Source organism: Gallinula chloropus (genome assembly GCF_964237585.1).
Source record: "Gallinula chloropus genome assembly, contig: HAP1_SCAFFOLD_467, whole genome shotgun sequence".
Taxonomy (NCBI): Eukaryota; Metazoa; Chordata; class Aves; order Gruiformes; family Rallidae; genus Gallinula; species Gallinula chloropus.
In genome coordinates, this window is record NW_028168518.1 from 21,849 (window position 1) to 41,602 (window position 19,754).

General features: G+C 60.9%; 2 protein-coding genes across 2 annotated transcripts; one reads left to right on the forward strand and one right to left on the reverse strand.

Annotated features, from left to right (window-relative positions):
• Positions 1 to 40: 40 nt before the first annotated feature.
• Positions 41 to 12,864, forward strand: PPP1R37 (protein phosphatase 1 regulatory subunit 37). Its single transcript, XM_084280826.1, has 13 exons — positions 41 to 492; positions 4,924 to 5,021; positions 5,321 to 5,366; positions 5,535 to 5,635; positions 6,742 to 6,861; positions 8,294 to 8,444; positions 8,660 to 8,815; positions 9,908 to 10,062; positions 10,328 to 10,469; positions 10,564 to 10,730; positions 10,905 to 11,685; positions 11,944 to 12,033; positions 12,607 to 12,864. The coding sequence occupies exons 1-12, from the start codon at positions 192 to 194 to the stop codon at positions 12,024 to 12,026; spliced, it is 2,301 nt and encodes a 766-aa protein (XP_084136952.1). The 5' UTR covers positions 41 to 191; the 3' UTR covers positions 12,027 to 12,033; positions 12,607 to 12,864.
• Positions 12,865 to 15,441: 2,577 nt separating this feature from the next.
• NKPD1 (NTPase KAP family P-loop domain containing 1) lies at positions 15,442 to 18,744 on the reverse strand (the record flags this gene model as incomplete). Its single annotated transcript, XM_084280831.1, has 4 exons — positions 15,442 to 17,102; positions 17,578 to 17,709; positions 18,067 to 18,190; positions 18,721 to 18,744. 4 exons carry the CDS (start codon positions 18,742 to 18,744, stop codon positions 15,442 to 15,444), a joined length of 1,941 nt encoding a protein of 646 aa, XP_084136957.1.
• Between the last annotated feature and the right edge of the window lie 1,010 nt (positions 18,745 to 19,754).

Genomic DNA, 19,754 nt, shown 5'->3' on the forward strand with positions numbered 1-19,754 from the left:
TCTGCGGCTGCTGGGCCCGCGCTGGCGCTCGGCGGTAACGGCTCCGCTCCGGGTCGCGGTGGCAACGGCCGCCCCCCCCCCGTTCCACCCCCCCCTCCCCGCCCTCGTCCCCTCCCACCGCCGCTTAGCGGGCCCTGAGCTGCGGGCGATGGCCCCGGGGCGACGGTGAGGGGGGGGGAAGTTGCGCCGCCATGGAGGCCCCGGGGCGGGAGCACGGGCTGGCGGCCGGACCCCCCCCCGCCGCCGGTACCGAGGAGGCCGCCCCGCCGCCCCCCGAGGCCTCCCCGCCGCCCCCCGAGGCCGCCCCGCCGCCCCCCGAGGCCTCCTCGCCGCCCCCCGAGGCCGCCCCGCCGCCCCCCGAGGCCTCCCCGCCCGGGGCGGCCGAGGGCCCCAGAGGCGGGAGGTCGCGGGCCGGGGCGAAGCGGGTGACGTTCCCTTCGGACGAGGATATCGTCTCCGGGGCGGTGGAACCCAAGGACCCCTGGAGACACGGTACCGGGGGTGAGGGGGGGGTGGCTCCTTGGGGTGAGGTGGGGAGGGGGTTCGGCTGGGGCAGAGGGTCTGCTGAGGCCTGAGGGACAGACACCCCCCCCCGCCTGGTCACCCAGGCCCTGGGTGCAGCTCCCTGAACTGGGGGTCGGGGGGGGGTTATGCCCAAACTAGGGGTCTGGGTACAGTCAAACAGGGGGTCCTGGGGGGGGGTTATGCCCAAACTAGGGGTCTGGGGGGGTGTGGGGGGGTGTTATACTGAAACCATGGGCCTGGGTACCTGGAAACTGGGGGGCAGGGGAGTTACACCCAAACTGGGGGGCAGGGGGTATCCTGTAACAATGGGTCTGGGGGCGGCTGAGGCCCAAACTGTGTGTGTGGGGGGGGGGGGGGTTATGCTGAAGCCCTGGGCCTGGGTACACCCAAACTGGGGGTCTGGGGGGTTTATACCCAAACTATGAGTCGGGGGGGGGGTTACACCGCCCCCTCCTCGCAGCATCAGAGACCCTGGCCACACGTCATTCCCAAAGGAAGCTCCCCCCGGCTTTGGTGTCCGGAGCCGGCACGGTGGGAGATCCCACCCCATCCCACCCATCCCACCCCATCCCATCCCACCCCTGGATCTGCAGCGGGGTCGGTGCCACCCTCCAGCACCACAGTCCCTCCCCAAAATCCTTCGGGAAGCTTCGCCCGAGCGAGGGAGGAGAAAGGATCCAGCGAGGTGTTCCCATCCCATGGGGATCCCGGATCCTCTCTGGGTGCTGAACGGATCCAGCGAGGTGTTTCCATCCCATGGGGATCCTGGATCCTCTCTGGATGCTGAACAGATCCAGCCTGGTGTTCCCATCCCATGGGGATCCTGGATCCCCTCTGGGTGCTGAACGGATCCAGCGAGGTGTTTCCATCCCGTGGGGATCCTGGATCCTCTCTGGGTGCTGAATGGATCCAGCGAGGTGTTTCCATCCCGTGGGGATCCCGGATCCCCTCTGGGTGCTGAACGGATCCAGCGAGGTGTTTCCATCCCATGGGGATCCCGGATCCTCTCTGGGTGCTGAACAGATCCAGCCTGGTGTTCCCATCCCATGGGGATCCTGGATCCCCTCTGGGTGCTGAACGGATCCATTGAGGTGTTTCCATCCCGTGGGGATCCCAGATCCTCTCTGGGTGCTGAACGGATCCAGCGAGGTGTTCCCATCCCGTGGGGATCCCGGATCCTCTCTGGGTGCTGAACGGATCCAGCGAGGTGTTTCCATCCCGTGGGGATCCCGGATCCCCTCTGGGTGCCGCCATCCTTCCCGCTGGGAAGCGGAGGTGCCTCCTGGCTGGAGCGGGAGCTCTGGGGAGACCCCAGTGCTGGCGGGTGCCAGACCTGCCCCGGGGGGCTCCACGGGAGGTGGGATTTGGAGTGGGGTGACTCCCAGACTCAGGAATCACGTGGGGTGTTGGGATGAAGCCTCCACATCCCTCTTCTCTCCTGCTCCACCAAACGGGACACGATCCAGCCCGGGAGGGGCAGATCCCTCCTCCAAAGGGAGTCTTCCCCCGAAGGCATCACCCTCTTCCCAGCTTGGGAGACCTTTCCCAGCCCCACTTAACCCCCAACCTCACTCCCTGGAGAGATTCCTCCCTGGGATTCCGGGGGAACCCTCAGCCCTCCTCATCCTCAAGCCGGGATCCTCCTGGAAAGGCCTTTCCTTGGCTTGGGCATGGTGTTGGCTGGGAGGTGGTGTCTGTCCTTCCTCTCACGTGGGGATGATGAGTGTTTGTACCCCGGGATTCACCCCTGGAGTGACTGAGGACGGACGGACGGACAGACACACCTCTGCTCCTCTAATTCCCTCCCCGAGCTGGTTTTACTGGAGCAGCACGTGGCGCCGATGCCGCCTCTTGTTTGGGTCCCAAGAAGGTTCCGGATGGTTGAACGCCACGAAGCTTCATTAAGAACCTCGTTTAACGGCCGCTAACGAGCGGTGGGGGCCGCCTGCTCCCCTCTCCTTGATGTCTGGGGGGGCTTTTTGGGATGGAGGGGGGTTGGTTTGGTTCTCCCCCTTCTCCAGGCCTGTCTCCCCTGGAGCTCAGCAGCCTCTGCCCAGCCCCGTGTCGGGTTCCCTTCGTTAGCTGCAGCTAATCAGCATTAATTATTCCTCTCTTTAGTTGGCTACCGGATCGATGTCGGGTTTGATGACGACGCTTTTCCGCTCTCATCTTCCCTCTCTCCAGCAGCTGGGGTTGAGCTGCTCCAGCTGGGAAGAGAAGAGGCTGGGGGGGAGACCCCAGAGCCCCTTCCCAGCCCTGGAGGGGCTCCGGGAAAGCTGGAGGGGTGGGAATATCCCAGGAGAGGGGAGACCCCAGAGCCCCTTCCTGCTCCTTGAGGGGCTCCAGGAAAGCTGGAGGCATAGGAGTACCCTGGGAGAGGGGAGACCCCAGCAGAGGGGAGACCCTGGAGCCCCTTCCCAGCCCTTGAGGGGCTCTGGGAGAGCCAGAGAGGTGGGAAGACCCTGGGAGAGGGGAGAACCTGGAGCCCCTTCCTGCCCCTTCCTGCTCCTTGGGGGGCTCCAGGGAAACTGGAGAGGTGGGAACACCCCAGCACAAGGTGCCTGGAGAAGCTGGGGCTGCTCCCAAATCCCTCTCCCAGGCTCTGGGGACGTCCCCCCGTCTCCCTGGGCTCCCTCCAGACCCCCGTCCCTCCCTGGCGTTAATTAGTAACGAAGCTGTTTGCTTTGGCCCCGCGGCCGGAGGAGCGGGAGAAGCCGGCGCGGTGGCAATTAGCCAGAGCTTGGGCAATCAGCCCTCGTTATCGTGATCCACCGAGCAATAACGAAGCGATTAATTAATTAATAAGCTCGTTAAAGCTGTTTGGGGATATTAAATGGCAGAAGGGGTCAGAGCCGGTCATCCAGCCCTCCCATCTCCTTTCCCCAGCTCAGAGGGGTGGCTCTGGGATGGCTCCATGTGGAGACCCACCCAACCAGCAGCCCACTCCCCATTCCTCTGGGAATTCCTCTGGGAATTGTTCCTGTGCCGCGCTTTGCTCGTCAGGAATCGCCCACCCGGGGCTCCAACAGGCACAAGGATCCCTTTGGAGGGGTTTAATTAACCCCTCTCCTGATATCCGAGGAGGATAATTCCCTCCCAGGACCCCGGTGCTGATCCCTACGGATGCATCCTTGGGATGAGAGTGGTTCCTCCTGGATCTGAGCTCGAGGAAGAGCCTCTGCTCCGTGGTGGCTGTTGGCTTGACAGGAGCAAAACCCAACTGCTCCCGTTGCATCCCAGCGGAGCCGCTTCCCGAGCAGGCACTGGGATCACTGGGAGTTCCTCACTGGTTGCCTCGAGTGGCTGCTACTCCAGGGATAAATCCGGAGCCTCTTCCGGTGCCTGGTAGACACGGGAACACCGGATGTTCACCGGGAGGTGGGAACGGCCTCAGTTCCTGGTGGGGAATTGTGGAGGAGATGGGGAGCAGGGAGCCGGGGAGATGGGGAGCAGCAGATGGGGAGATGGGGAGCGGGGAGATGGGGAGCCAGGGAGATGGGGAGCCAGGGAGATGGGGAGCCAGGGAGATGGGGAGCGGGGAGATGGGGAGCGGGGAGATGGGGAGCAGAGGGCAGGGAGACGGGGAGCAGGGAGATGGGGAGCAGAGGGCAGGGAGATGGGGAGCAGGGAGATGGGGAGCAGGGGTCAGGGAGACGGGGAGCAGGGGTTGCTTTTGGTGGGGTTTCTCCCTTTTTCGAGGCTTTACCCCCTTCTGGGGATGTCGCAATCCTCGGGGTGGGAGGGGTCGGGTTTTCCTCCCGGCCTGGCCAGGTGAAGTTGCTGGAGAATCTGGTTTCTCCAGCTCGTCTCCCGACCCTGGGCTGGGTTTAGTGTTGGGCCCGTGGCCGAGGCGGCTCATCAGCCACACGTGAGGCGCCGGCTTCCCGCCGCCCGCGTCCTCCCCATCGGCTTCCCCGGCATCCAGAGCGGCAGCATTACTCCATGATTCAGGGCAGGTGGAAGCCGTGAGTAAATCCCACTCTCAGGATGCTCAGGGCTGAAGCTCAGCACGGCCGAAAACAGTGACGGTGGCCAGCGGTGGGCCCTGAGTTCCCAGGCTGGTTTCAGGACTGAGCTCCCCACACACACACACCCCTTCCCTGAGTCTTCTGGGGGGTTATGCGTGGAGGGGGTGATGTGCCTGCCCTAAAAATGGGGTTAAAACCCCCCAAATGGAGGGGAATGAAAAATGGGGTGAGCGGAAAGCGCGGCCGGAGGTGCCGACTCTGCCTCTCCGACCCCTTTTCCATCCTGGGCCTCAGAATTCCCTGCTCAGGTTTCCTTTGTGCTTGGGACATCCTCCGTCCTTCTCATCTCCTCTCCCGGGTCTCAATCCCCAAGGAAGAAACACGTTGGTGCCAAAACCTCATCCCTGACCCCAGTTCTTGGCTTTTCCAGCCCAAAACGTCACCGTGGATGACATCATGACGGCCTACAAACAAGCCTGCCAGAAGCTCAACTGCAAACAGATCCCCAAACTGCTGAAACAGATCCAGGTAGAGCTGGTGCTGGTCCCGTTCCCAAGGGACACCCGCGGGGAGACCGGGTGGGTGTTGGGGTCGTGTCCCCCACCCCAGTTCCTGGCCTGGAACGCTGGAGCACAGCGGCCGATGCTCATCTCAGGGCTGGGGCTTCCCGTGGCCCCTCTTCATCCTGGGAAGGGTTTGTCTCATGGGGACCTCATGAATCCATTGTCTTCATTCCCCTTCCCCTTCCTCTTCCCCTTCCCCTTCCTCTTCCCCTTCCCCTTCCTCTTCCTCAGTCTGAAACGCCGCTTTTTATCCTCCTTCCACAGGAATTCAAGGATCTGGCTCCCAGGATAGACTGCTTAGATCTGAAAGGTGAGTTCCCTTCTCCAGCTCCATTCCCTTCCCATCCCACTCTGAAGCTCCCAAATTCCCTCCCCTCTCCCTTCCCATCCCACCATGAAGCTCCCAAATCCCCTCTCCCTCCACTCTCCCTCCCCCCCGCCAACCCCGGCAGCTCCCAAATCCCCTCTCTCTTCCCAGGGGAGAAGCTGGATTCCAAGGCCTGTGAAGCTCTGGAAGAGGTTTTCAAACGGGTCCAGTTTAAGATTGTGGATCTGGAGCAAACCAGCTTGGATGAGGACGTGAGTATCCGGAACCTTCCTCCCAGGATCCAGAACCTTCTTCCCATCTCATTTCCTTGGCCCAGATCGTGTTGTTCCGCGTGTTCCCTCCATCCCAGGAATGGGGGAAAGGATTTTGGGAGGGGGGGGGGTAAGAGTGTTCCAGGATTTTTTGGGGGGGTTCCAGAATTTTTTGGAGGTTCTGGGATTTTGGGGGGGGGGTTCCAGGCTTTTTTGGGGGGGGGGTTCCAGGGGTTTTGGAGGAGATTCCATGATTTTTTGGGGTTCCAGGCCCACATTTTGGGGTGCTGGGGGGGCGGGGTGAGCTCTGGCACCCCGTCCCGTTGTCCCTTCCTTCTCCCTTCCCGTTTTCTTCCCTTTCATTTTGGGGTGGTTTGGGGTTTTTCCAGAAGCCTGGAAGCATTTCCGGGGCTCCTCCCATCCCGCCCCAGCTCGTTTTCTCCAAAGAGACTTAATTAAGTCATTAAGGTCGTTAATTAAGGAGTTTTTCCAGGGCTCCCAGGCGCGAGTGCGGCTCCTCCAGCCCCTCGGTTCAGGCCTGGGGGTTGGTTCCTCTCCTCCTCCTTTCTCATCCCTTCTCATTCTCATCCCATTCCTCTTTGCTCCGGTTTGACACCAGTTTGACTCTGGTTTGACTCTGGTTTGAGTCCGGTTTATTCTGTTTTATACTTTGGTTTTACCCCGGTTGTTTTATACTCTGGTTTGACTCCAGTTTGTCCCCGGTTTGACTCCAGTTTAATCGGTTTTATACTCCGGTTTGGCTCCGGTTTGACTCCCAGTTTGACACCAGTTTGACTCCAGGTTTTACTCCGGTTTGACTCCGGTTTATTCTGTTTTATACTTCGGTTTTACCCCGGTTGTTTTATACTCCAGTTTGCCTCTGGTTTGACTCCAGTATAATCTGTTTTATACTCCAGTTTGGCTCCGGTTTGATTCCGGTTTGGCTCCGGTTTGACTCCGGTTTGCATCCAGAGGCCTGTCTGGAGCCTCCCCGCCCCGTGGCGCCCCAACCCCCCTGTTCAGTGCCCCCATTTCCTTCCATTCCCCGATTTGGGGGTGTCTCCTCACCCATCCGGGGGTCCCCCCCGCGCTCTCTGTCCCCCCAGGGCGCCTCGGCCTTGTTCGACATGATCGAGTACTACGAGTCGGCCACGCACCTCAACATCTCCTTCAACAAGCACATCGGCGCCCGCGGCTGGCAGGCGGCCGCGCACATGATGAGGAAGGTCTGGACCCCCCTCAGCAGGGCTTGGGGACCCCCCCGCCCCCCACCCCGGCTCCTCCAGCCTTTTATCCCTCCCTGGCTGGAAACACCCCCCCCCAACCCCCAAAAACCTGGGGAACAGGGGAAAAGCGGTGCTGGATGCCCTGTTCCGCGGGGGAGGGAGGGGAGGAAATGGGATGGGATGGGATGGGATTAATTAAAGAAATGACATTAATTGGCCCCAATAAGGGAAATGAATCAAATAAAATAATTGTGTGTGAGAAATTAAATTAATAGAATAAAATGTAACAAAATCGAGTCAATTAGTGGAATTGGGTAAATGAAGTAATTAAGGAAATGGAATAAATCAAATTAATGAAATAATTAGATTGATAGCGTGGGATAATTAAATTAGTTAACGTAATAGGTTAAAATAACTTTAAATTAATTAAACTAAAATTAATAAAATAATTTAAATTCAATAAAGTAATTTAAATTCAGTAAAATTAATTTAAATTCAATAAAATTAATTTGAATTCAATGAAATTAATTTCAATTCAATAAAATAAATTTGAGTTAAATTAATAAAATAATGTAATAAATTGAAATAGTTGAATTAATAAAGTAATAAAATAAATAACATCAGATTGAAAGGAGTAAAAATTTCAATAAAATCATCAAACAAATTTAATGGTTTAAGTTCAATAAAATAAATGAATTTGTTTTAATTAAGTTAAATTAATAAAATAAATTGAATTAATAAAATAAAATAATTTCAGTTGATGAGATCAAAATAATTATAAGAAAGACCTTAATTAAAATAAAAGAATTGAATTGAATAAAGTAACTTCAATGAACTAAATGAAAGCAAACCCTGGAGGAGAAGAGGCGCCGGTCGTTAGCGGCCCCGCGGGGCCCTTTACCCCCCACCCCCCCCAAATCCGAAGGGATCCCAGGGCCCTTCCCAGCCCCCTTCCCCCACCCCAAATCCAAAGGGATCCCAGGGCCCTTCCCCATGCCCTTCCCCCCACCCCAAATCCGAAGGGATCCCAGGGCCCTTCCCAGCCCCCTTCCCCCCCCCCCCAAATCCAAAGGGATCCCAGGGCCCTTCCCAGCCCCCTTCCTTCCCCCCCCCCGCCAAATCCGAAGGGATCCCAGGGCCCTTCCCAGCCCCCTTCCTTCCCCCCCCCCGCCAAATCCGAAGGGATCCCAGGGCCCTTCCCAGCCCCCTTCCTTCCCCCCCCCCCCCAAATCCGAAGGGATCCCAGGGCCCTTCCCAGCCCCCTTCCCCCCCCCCCCCCCAAATCCAAAGGGATCCCAGGGCCCTTCCCCATGCCCTTCCCCCCACTCCAGCCTCCCAGCCCAAAGGGACCCCGGCCCCGTCTCCGCCTCCTCACCCCAGTCTGGCGGGGCCCTGGGACCCCTCCCCACGCCGCGCCCCCCTCGCCCCCCAGACCAGCTGCCTGCAGTACCTGGACGCGCGGAACACGCTGCTGCTGGACCACTCCGCGCCCTTCGTCGCCCGCGCCCTGCGCATCAGCAGCAGCCTGGTGGTCCTGCACCTGGAGAACTCCTGCCTTTCGGGGCGCCCCCTCATGCTGCTGGGTGAGTCCCTGTGCCCCCACAACCCCCCACCCCTAAAACCCCCCTCCCCCATGGTGAGCACCCACCCCGGCCCCGAGCGAGGTTTTGGGTGGAAAAAGGGCAAAGTGAAGGACCCCAGACCTTTGATAAACCCCTTCATGGGGCGGGGGGGGGAGGGTCCTTCACCCCCTTTGACCCCCCCCAACACATTTTGGGGGGTCCATTTCTCACCCCAGCCACGGCTCTGAAGATGAACGTGAACCTGAGGGAGCTGTACCTGGCTGACAACAAGCTCAACGGGCTGCAGGATTCGGCTCAGCTCGGGAACCTCCTCAAATTCAACTGCTACATCCAGATCCTCGACCTCCGGAACAACCACATCCTGGACTCCGGTCAGCAGCACCTCACATGTGGAATTTTCCCCCCAAAACCCCAATTTTCCTGGAATTTCCAAAAAAACCCCCCAATTTTCCTGCAATTTCCAAAAAAAACCCCAAATTTTCCTACAATTTCCCCCCCCAAAAAATCCAATTTTCCTGCAATTTTCACCCCAAACCCCCTTATTTTTCTGGAATTTCCCCCCAAAACCCAATTTTTTTCTGGACTTTCCCCCTAAAACCTGATTTTGATGGAATTTCCCCCCCCAACCCCTTTTTTTTTTCCCGGATTTTCTCCACAAAATTCTGATTTTGATGGAATTTTAAGAAAAAAACCCCATGTTTTTGGTGAATTTTCACCCCAAAACCCAATTTTGATGGAAGCACCATTATTTTTTCTGGAATTTCCCCCCCAAAACCTGGTTTTCATGGAATTTTCACCAAATTTAAGGTAGAGGCGACACTTCCCACAGCTCCTGGAGCTCAGAGGGGCCACCACAACCCCCCTTAATCCAAAAGAAACACCCCAGAAAGATGTTGGTGGGCTAATCCCCTCCGTAATGGGAATACTGGGAATGCCTCCTGCCTCCCAGTTGCATCTCCCAGCTGGTTGGATTTAACATCAACCCCACCGATTGCGTAAGGATCCCCAGCCCCAGTATCCCATCCCAGTCGGATGTCACCAGCTCACCCCGCTCTCCCGGATGGGTGCCACCCAGACATTAATTAGCCACCTCGTTAGGTCAACCGCCGCGTCCCGCTCGTGGCTTTGGGTGCTGCTTAACGAGCGGCGACGGGGTCGGAGGCGTCAGGCTCCATCCCTCCCGCTCCTTCCTCTTCCTGGGTTGGGGAAGGTGTTTTTTTTTATCCCCTACCTAGTTAATTATAGACTTAATTAATTACTCTGGGTGGGTTTTACCCCCCAGGAGAGCAGCTGGGAGAAGGGGGTTGGGACTGGGGAGCGGGGCTGGGTACGCAGTGGATTTCGGAGCATCCTGTAACGATGCCCACAGTGCCCTGGGAAGAGGCTGATCCCCCACTTCTCCTCCTCCCCCCTTCTCCTCTCCTTCCCTCTCTCCCCTTCTCCCAACTCTGGCTCTTCCCCAGGCTTGGCCTACATCTGTGAGGGGCTGAAGGAGCAGCGGGAGGTGCTGAAGGAGCAGCGGGAGGGGCAGAGGGACCAGCGGAAGGGGCTCCTCACCCTGGTGCTGTGGAACAACCAGCTGACTCACGCCGGCATGGCCTACCTGGGGATGACCCTGGTGAGCACCCCGCGCCTTTGCGGCACGCAGGGGGGGTCGGTGTCTGTCCAAGGGGGGTGGAGGACTCCTCCTTCCCCCCCCCATCCCCACTTTGGGAAGGAATTCCATGAGAGGAACAGTTGTTCCACCCCCTCCCTCCCCAAATTCAAACCCACTCACTTATGAGACCAACCTCGTCGCTCTCCTCCGCGTCGAGCTGGTCTATGGGGGTGGTTTGGGTTGGGGGTCTTTATCCACCCCCCCCCCTCCTCTCCCCTCCCCACAGCCTCACACACAGAGCTTGGAGACCTTAAACTTGAGCCACAACCCCATCGGCAACGAGGGCGTCCGCAACCTGAAGAACGGGCTGATCAGCAACCGCTCCGTCCTGCGCCTGGGCCTGTCCTCCACCAAGCTCACCTGTGAAGGTGCGTGGGCACCGCCGGGGGGGCACCATCGGCCTCGCCGTGTTACCCCCAGCCCCCTCCCCATCGCCATCCCTCCTCCTCCTGCCCCTCGCAGGCGCCGTGGCGGTGGCCGAGTTCATCGCCGAGAGCCCGCGGCTGCTGCGCCTGGATCTGCGGGAGAACAACATCAAGACGGGCGGCCTCATGGCCTTGTCCTTGGCTCTCAAGGTCAACCACTCGCTGCTGCGGCTCGACCTGGACCAGGAGCCCAAAAAGGAGGTGGTAGGTCACGGCCTCACCCCCCTCTCCCCTCTTCTGGGGGGGCTCGGTGAGCCCTCGCAGCGGGAGGAGGTTCTTGGGGGGGCACCGGGCGCTAACGATGCGCGCGGCTGGAGGAGCCAGCGAGGAGCCCCAGGGGCTGGTTCCCAACCGCGGGTCCCTCTTCCCCCGGGGCAGGTGAAGAGCTTCATCGAGACGCAGAAGGCTCTGCTGGCCGAGATCCAGAACGGCTGCAAGAGGAACTTCGTCCTGGCCAAGGAGAAGGAGGAGAAGGAGCAGCAGCTGCAGCAGTCGGCGTCCATGCTGGAGATCACCGTGACGGAGCCTCTGGAGGCGGCCGCGGGCGACGGCAGCGCCGCTTCCCCGCTGGAAGAAGGAGAAGAAGCTGAGGAGACCCCAACGGCGTCGGCAAACGGCGCCGTGGAGCTGGGGGAGGAGGAGGAGGAGGAGGAGGAGGATGTCACAGACTCCGATTCGGATACGGACGAGGAGGCGGCGGTAGAGACAAGAGACTTGAGCCGGGTGCCCAACCCACCCGCCGGCGCCGCCACGCCGGATCCTCCTTTACCGCCGGCGCCGTGCGGTGCCGGGGAGTCGCGGTGCGATGGCGGCGCCGGGGATCCCGTGGCTTCTCCCTCTTCCCAAGGGAACGAGAGGAGGATTCTGGTTTCCAGTCCCGGTCGAGGTCATAAAATCTTCGTGGTGACACGAGTGGAGAGTTTACCGGAGCGAATCGCCGCCGCGCCCCAGCACCCGACTCCGGATCTGCACCCGGAGCTCCCACCGTCCTGTGTGAACGGGGCGGGTCCCAGATCCGGATCGAGCACCGTTGATCCCGATCCCGGCGCCCACGACGCTCCCCTTCCCAACGGCTTGAAGATGGATTTTGCTCCAGCTTTTCCGGATGTTTCCTCAGATGGCGACGGGAAAACGGGGGGGACCTGTGCTGCTGAGCATGGTAAGGACCCCCCCAGACATGGAGGGGGGGCTTAAAAGCCCCTCTGGGGGGGCCAAAATTGGGCACTGGGTGGGGGGAGCTGTCACCCCTTAGCGGGTCTCTCCACGTGCTTTGACGCTGGATTGGGCTGAGGCTCCGTTGAGCCCCACTCAGCCCAACTCCGTGGGGGTGGGGGAGATTTTTTGGGGGTGAGGGGGTTGGGAACCCCCCTTCCAACAACAGGGAAGGGGAAGGAGCCAACGGCTGTTCCCTTCACAGAGCTGAGCTGCTCCAAAAACGAGCAGGAGCTGGAGGAGCTGCTGCTTGAAGCCAGCCAGGACGCGGGGCAGGAACCGCTGTGACAGCAGGGTGAGCGCTGGCGACGCGGTGACATCACCGCTGACCTCATCTGGGGGGGTGACATCACCACTGACCTCATCTGGGGGGGGTGGTTTTGGAAGTAGGGTGTCTGGTTCAGCATCGGGGGGCGGATGGGATGAGGATGGGATGGGATGGGATGGGGATGGGGACAGGGGATGGGATGGGGATGGGGACAGGGGATGGGATGGGATGGGGATGGGCAGGGGGATGGGATGGGATGGGATGCCCCGGCAGACCAGGTCCTGCCCCCCCATCCTCCCCAGTCCCCCAGCGATGAAGGAATCAACCTCAGGCTTCAGGATGAAGGGATATTTGGAAATATATTAAACCCCCCCCCCAAACCCCAAAACAACCCCAACCCCCCCCCCCACATGCTGCTGCTGCCACGTTTCACACCCCCCTGGCACCCAACTCGCCTCAGAGAGACCCCGTTACCCCCTCAGGGAGCAGAGGAAAGATGAAGATGACCCAGATGCTGGGATCATTTCCCCACCCCCACCCCCCCAAAATTCCACCCCCACTCCCACAGGATAACCCCTTCCCCTTTCCCTTCTTCCTCAGAGGAAGAGGAAGAGGAGACGCCGAAGAGCCGCCGCGCCATCGGTCCCCGTTGGGAGACTCAAACCGCACACTACACGGACCTGGGGTGAGGAGGAGGAGGAGGAGGGAGGACGGAGCCGGTGCCGTTCCGACCGCCCCGGGTCTGCGGAGGGAGGAGAAACCGTCGGTCACTAAAGCCCCCCCTGTGCCCCCCTCCCCCCCAGCCCCACCCTGCAGCCGCCCTGGTTATTTATTTCTAATTCCTCCTTTTTTTGCCCCATTTTGTCCGTTTGTTTCCAGTTTGTTTGGCACCAGCTGCAGGGGGAGAACTGGGAGAACTGGGAGGAGGGGGGAAGGGGGAAAGGATTTGGGGTGGGGGGTGGGGAAAGTGGAACTCGAGTGGGGAAAAGCAAAGGATGTAAAAAAAAGGGGGGGAACCCCTGGAAAATGGGGGGAAAGCACCCAAAACATTGGGAAAACCAGCAAAAAGTGTGGGGATAATGCCCCAAACTTGGGGAAAAACACAAAGAAATTGGGGAAAACCACAAAAAATTAGGGAAAAAATGCCCCAAAACTTGGGAAAAAACATGAAAAAATAGGGGAAAATACCCCAAACATGGGGAAAACAACAAAGAAAATGGGAAAAATGCCACCCAAATTGGGGAAAACCACAAAAAATTGGGAAAACAACAAAAGAAATTAGGAATAACTCCCCAGAATTGGGGAAAAACATGACAGATTTTGGGGAAACACTCAAAACTTGGGGAAAACTATAAAACTATAAAAAGAATTGGGGAAAAATGTCCCAAAATTGGGAAAAACCCCCCAAAAATAGGGAAAAACACCCCCAAAATTGGGAAAACACCAGAAATTTTTGGAATACCCCCCAAAATAGTGGAAAACCCACCCACAGAAATAGGGAACACTAACAAGGGCAAAATCCCCCCAAAATGGAGAAAAAAATCCATGAGAAATTGGGAAAAAATTCCTCAAAACTGGAAATTCCTCAAAAAATCCCCCCCCCCATTTGGGAATAACTCAGAAAATGGGGCAAAAATCCCCACCAAAAATTTGGGGACCCCCCCCAACCCCACGTTTTGATGGAGCCCACCCCCCCCCACCCCACCCCCCCAATCCCTGCTTGGGGGGGACACAAGGGGAGATGGGGACCCCCCCCAATTTCCAGTTTGGGCTGGGGGGGGGGTTTCAAGGTGGGATTTCCCCCCCCCCCCCCCCCCCAATCCGTCTCCATCCCTATTTTTGGGGGGGATGAAAAGGGGAGCAAACCCCCCTCCCTGGGGGTGTAGAACCCCCCCTGGAAAAAAGATGCAACCCCCAATTTTTGGATTCCCCCCCCCTCACCCCCCACCCCCCACCCCACCGTATCCGGCGACCGGTTTTCTCAGGGAGGGTGCGTGTTGGCGTCGCGGTGACGGGGCTGGGGGGGGTGGGGCTGGGGGGGCACAAGGACAACGCTTTTCTTTCTTAAGTGCAATAAATCTATCAGGGAGCTCTGGGGGGGTGTAAATTCGGGGGGGGGGGGATAAGGGGGGGGTCTTTCCTGTCGTGGATTTTTGTTAACGCTGTTTTCTATTAAACGAGATCCACGGTCGTCATACGGTGTCATCATCCCCCCCCCTCTCCTAAATAACCCCCCCAACCCCCCAAAAATAACCCACCCCCTCCCCGAAAGAACCCCCCAAAAATAACCCACATACCCTCCAACCCCCCCAAATCACCCACATATCTCCCTCCCCAAAATTACACCACTCAACCCCCCCAAAATAACCCACACCCCACAAAATAACCCCCCCCAACCCCTCCAAAAATAACCCACCCCCTCCCCAAAATAACCCCCCCTTAACTCCCCCAAAATAACCCACATACCCCCCTCCCCAAAGGAACTCCCCCAAAATAACCCACCCCCCAAAAATAACCCACATACCCTCCAAGCCCCCCAAATCACCCACATACCCCCACTCCCCAAAATAGCCCCCCCTCAACCCCCCCAAAATAACCCACACCCCGCAAAATAACCCCCCCAACCCCCCCAAAAATAACCCACCCCCTCCCCAAAATAACCCCCCCTTAACTCCCCCAAAATAACCCACATACCCCCCTCCCCAAAGGAACCCCCCCAAAAATAACCCACCCCCCAAAAATAACCCACATACCCTCTGACCCCCACAAATCACCCACATACCCCCCTCCCCAAAATAACCCCCCCTCAACCCCCCCAAAATAACACAGATACCCCCCTCCCCAAAATTACTCCCCCTCCCAACCCCTCCAGAAATAACACCCCCCCCAAAATACCCCACACCCCACAAAATAACCCCCCCAACCCCCCCAAATGACGTCTCCAAGCCCAGTTGTAGAGTGGGAGGTTGAACTGGTTTATTATGGGATGGTGAACCCAATGCTGGCAGAGCTGGGGGGTGTCGGTGCCTGCCCCCCCCCACCCCCCCCGCCCCAGGAACTCCCCTCACTGGGGTGACGGGGTGGGGGTGGGTGCTGGGGTCCCCCCAGGTGGAACCGTCACCCCCCGACCTCCTCCCCAGTTCATCGTGGGTCTCCCCCCAGTTCCCTCCAGTGCCTCCCAGTCCCACCCCCCCGTGGGGTCCCTTCACTGGGGTGAAGTTGCGGGGGGAAGGGGGTGTCAGGGGCGTCCTCAGCCCACCACCCACGGTGACACCGCAGTGTCCCTGCCACCACCGCGGGAGCCCAACCGCGGCGTCACTCAGCCGGGGGACACCAGGCGCCATGGGTGATGACATCACTCGGCGGGGGGACACCGGGCGCCGCGGGTGATGACATCACTCGGCGGGGGGACACCGGACGCTGCGGGTGATGACATCACTCGGCGGGGGGACACTGGACGCCGCGGGTGACGGCGGGGGGGGCGGCGGCGGCGGCCGCGTCCTTCTGGAGCCGGTCGATCCCGCGCAGAACCCCCATCTTGTGGCGGATGGAGTGGTCCAGGTTGACGGTGATGCCCAGGAAGGCGCGGGCGTCGCGGGCGCTGAAGGGGAAGTCGGAAGCCAGGAAGCTCTGGAAAAGCTCCGGGTCTCCATCCAGGCTGAGCACGTTCCTCAGCGGCTGCCGCAGGGCGCTGAGCTCCCCCACGTTCTCCTGGAAGATGCTCCACAAGGATCTGGAGTCCAAATCCGACGCGGGGTGACACTGCCAAGCGTCTTCCAGGCACTGCAAGGTCCAGCTCAACCGGCACGGCCACTGGTCAGCCAACACCACCCAGGCGGCGGCGTCGCGGGGCGACGGGGCGGCGGGGACGGCGGCGCGGTGGAGGAGCAGCCGCAGGGTCACCGGGATGGTGTTGACGATGCGGCGGACGTGGGTGCTGTCGGTGGGGAGGTACCGAGCCAGCGGGTCGGCGCTGTCGTGGAGACAGCGGAAAGCTTCGTGGATGCACCGAACGGCCTCGGCGTCGGCCCCGCGCCCGGCGGGGGCGGCGGGGACGGGGCTGTGGTGGCCCTTGGCGCGGCGCCGCTCGATGTTGCCGGTGATGATGCGGTACATCAGGTCTTCCCGCGTCTGCACGGCGGCTTCCAGGAACCTCAGGCGGGACCGAGCGCCCATCTCCGGGATGGAGAAGGGCAGCGTCACCGTGCGGTTGAGGTACAGGTACCCGTTGTCAGCCAGACCCTTCATGTAACCCGTCTGCTCCAAGCAGGGCACGATGACGCTGGGGTCCACGGCCAGGATGAAGATGAAGGGGGTGTTGGAGTCGGACAACAGGGTGTTCATGGCGTTGAGGACACCCGCCACCTTCTCCGGGTAGCAGATGTCCAAGCTGGTGATCTCCAGCACCACGCGAAGCCGCCGGCGCTCGAAGATCTCCATGAAAGCCAAGAAGTCCACCAGCACCTCCACCTCGCTCCTCACCTTGCTCATGAAGCCCAACTGGCTGGCGAAGCGCTCGCTGTTGGTCAACCTCTCGATCTTCTGCTTCTCACTCACCAGCAGGTTCTTCACCACCGAGACGATGCCCAACACCAAACCCGAGCCGGAGAGCGAGGTGACCGTGCTGCCCACCACCTTCAAGGCGTGATGGTCCTTGATCCCCGGCACCAGAAGTGCCACCAGCAGGATGCTGAGACCAGCTGCCAGGACGAAGAGCAGCCCCCAGAGCTTGAGGCAGGTGTTCTTCTTCAGCACCCACTCCTTCTGGCTGAAGCCCGAGGCGAAGCGGGGCCGGGTGCCCATCACGTGGTAGACGCTGAGGGGCAGAGCCCCGAAGTGGTGCCGGATGCTGTCGCAGAGGGTGGTGACCAAACCCGCCCAGAGCTTGTCGCAGCCGGCGTATTGCCAGGCGCTGAAGCGGATGAAGATGAACTCCATGTTCTTCCTCCTCAGGTGCCCCTCGGTGATGATGGGTTTGTAGAAGGCCAAGTACCAGAGGGCCAGCAGCAGCCCCCAACCCTCGGGGCTTCGCGGCTTCTGGTGGCTGCGGCGGATCTCCGCTTCCTCCCGCTGCGCCATCTCCTCCCGCATGAAGCCTGGGGTGGGGGGGACATGGGGGTGACACAAGGGGTGGTTGGAGGGACCCAAAGTTGGGGGGTGGAGGGTGGGGGTGGCCCTGCAATGGGAACCTTAAGTCTGGGGGGACTTGATGCTCCTGTCATGGGGACCCCAAATCTGAGGGGGGATGGATGAGGATCCCATGGGGACCCCAAATCGGGGGAGACTTGATGCTTCTGCCATGGGGGTCCCCAAATCTGAGGGGGGGGATGGATGGGGCTCCCACGAGGACCCCAGATCCAGGGTGGGTGGATGCTCCTCCCAGGGGGACCCCAAATCAGGGGGTGGGGATGGATGTGGTTGCCATGGACACCCCAAACCTGGGGGCATCAGTAGGTACCAGCAGGCTGATGATGCCCCTGGGATCCCCAGCACCCATGGCGGGGGGGGGGGGTGTCTGGGAGGCCCCCAAGGGGGAGTCAAGGGGTGGTGTCCCCATGTCCCCAGACCCACCGGTGACCTTGTCCAGCAGGGAGTCCAGGCGGTGGCCGCAGGGCGCGTAGAAGCCGACGGTGACGGGGGTGGGGGTGTGACACAGCGTCTTGGAGAGGCAGTGGCAGTAGATGTCATCCTCTGTCAGCACCTCTGGGGGGGCAGGGGGTGAGCCAGGGACCCCCCATCGCCGGGGGGGGATGGGGATGGGATGGGGATGGGATGGGATGGGATGGGATTGGGAGGGGATGGGGATGGGCATGGGGATGGGATGGGGATGGGATGGGATTGGGAGGGGATGGGATGGGATTGGGAGGGGATGGGGATGGGGATGGGGATGGGGATGGGATGGGATTGGGAGGGGATGGGGATGGGGATGGGGATGGGGATGGGGATGGGGATGGGGATGGGATGGGATGGGGATGGGGATGGGGATGGGGATGAGGATGGGGATGGGATGTCCTGGCAGAACAGGTCCTGCCTCCCAATCCCCCCCGGTCCCCCCAGTACCTTTGTGCTCCCCGTGCTCCAGGTCGGCGCCGGCGCCACTTCCCGGGTGCAGACAGGCCAGTCGCTCCTCGCAGCACCCCGGGGGTCCTGGTGCGGCCCCCCCACATGCCGGCGAGCAGGGACCCTGCCCAGGGGACAGAGGGACACGGGTCACCTCTGTGTGTGTCCCCAGGGACCATGGGGACCCAGCCACTGGGAGCACTGGGGACACTGGTGACAATGGGACAGCCTATACTGGGGATACTGGGACGACCCATAGCGGGAACACCAGTGACCCTAGCTCACTCTATACTGGGGACACTGGTCTCCACACCCAGCCTATACTGGAAGCACCAGTGGCTGGCACCCCGTACCCTCTCCACCTCCAGGGACCCCTCCCCATGGCACCATCCCTATCCCATTCCCCCCCTACTCCTGTGCCCATCCCTGTCCTGTTCCGCTCTGGTCCAGTCCCCATCCTGTCCCATCCCCATCCCGGTCTGGTCCCCATTCCTGTCCCATCCTGTCCCATCCCTGTCCGGTCCCATCCCAGTCCGGATCCTCATCCTGTTCCCTCCCCATCCCATCCCTGTCCCATCCCCATCCCTGTCCCGCTCCCTGTCCCCCCATCCCCATCCCCATCCCCATCCCCATCCCCGTCCCGTCCCGTCCTACCCCGGGCAGCGCCGCCGGCTCCATCCCCGGCTGCCTCCGGCCACATCGGTCGGGCGGCGGTGGCGGCTCCGCGCCCCATTTATAGGGTCAGGATGCGGCCCCGCGCGGGAGGAAACAATTAACCGGCGGCCGGGGCTGAAATACCGGCTGCGGGGGCTGAGTCAGCGCCGGCACCGCCCGGACCCGCGGCGGCCGGGGAGCGGGGCTGGGGGCTGCGGGCACGGGGCTGGGGGCACGGGGCTGGGGGCTGCGGGGGGGCTGGGGGGACAGGGCTGGGGGCTGCGGGGACGGGGCTGGGGGGACAGGGCTGGGAGCTGCGGGGGGGCTGGGGGCTGCGGGCACGGGGCTGGGGGCGAGGGGTGGGATAGGGGGCTGGGGGGGGTTGTGGGGGGGGGCTGGGGGGCGAGGGGTGGGGGGGAAGGGGATGGAGGGATGGGGAGAGATGGGGGGACGTGAGGATGGGGGACAGGGGGACGTGAGGATGGGGGACACACGGACATGGGGACATGAGGATGGGGGGAGATGGGGACGGGGGACATGGGGACATGAGGATGGGGGACGGGGGGATGTGGGGACACAGGGCCATGGGGACATGAGGATGGGGACACGAGGCTGGGGACAGGAGGATGGGGACGGGGACATGGGGGGACACACGGCCATGGGGACATAAGGATGGGGACAGGAGGATGGGGACAGGAGGACGTGGGGCCACGGGGCCGTGTCCTGCGTGGGGGCGGGTGGCAGCAGTGGCATTTCCTCGCGGTGGCCTTGGCACCCTGGGCAGGGTGTGTGTCACCAGGGAGGGGACACACGGACACACAGACAGACACACGGACACACACACGCTGCTGCCCCCTGTGTCTGGCGGTGCCAGCGTCCCGGGGACACTGGGGACACTGGGGACACTGGGGATGGGGGTCCTGGCAGGTCCCTGTGGGGACCCAGTGAGGGGGGGGCACTATGGGGCTGGGGGTACCCTATGGGATGGGGGAGGCACCCTATGGGATGGGGGGGCACTATGGGATGGGGGTACC

Excerpts from the sequence above, each read along its gene's own strand:
- PPP1R37 (XM_084280826.1), top strand. The coding sequence starts at position 192 with ATGGAGGCCCCGGGGCGGGAGCACGGGCTGGCGGCCGGACCCCCCCCC. Across the intron at positions 493-4,923 it reads CAAGGACCCCTGGAGACACG|CCCAAAACGTCACCGTGGAT; the intron begins GTACCGGGGGTG and ends TGGCTTTTCCAG. Across the intron at positions 5,367-5,534 it reads AGACTGCTTAGATCTGAAAG|GGGAGAAGCTGGATTCCAAG; the intron begins GTGAGTTCCCTT and ends CTCTCTTCCCAG.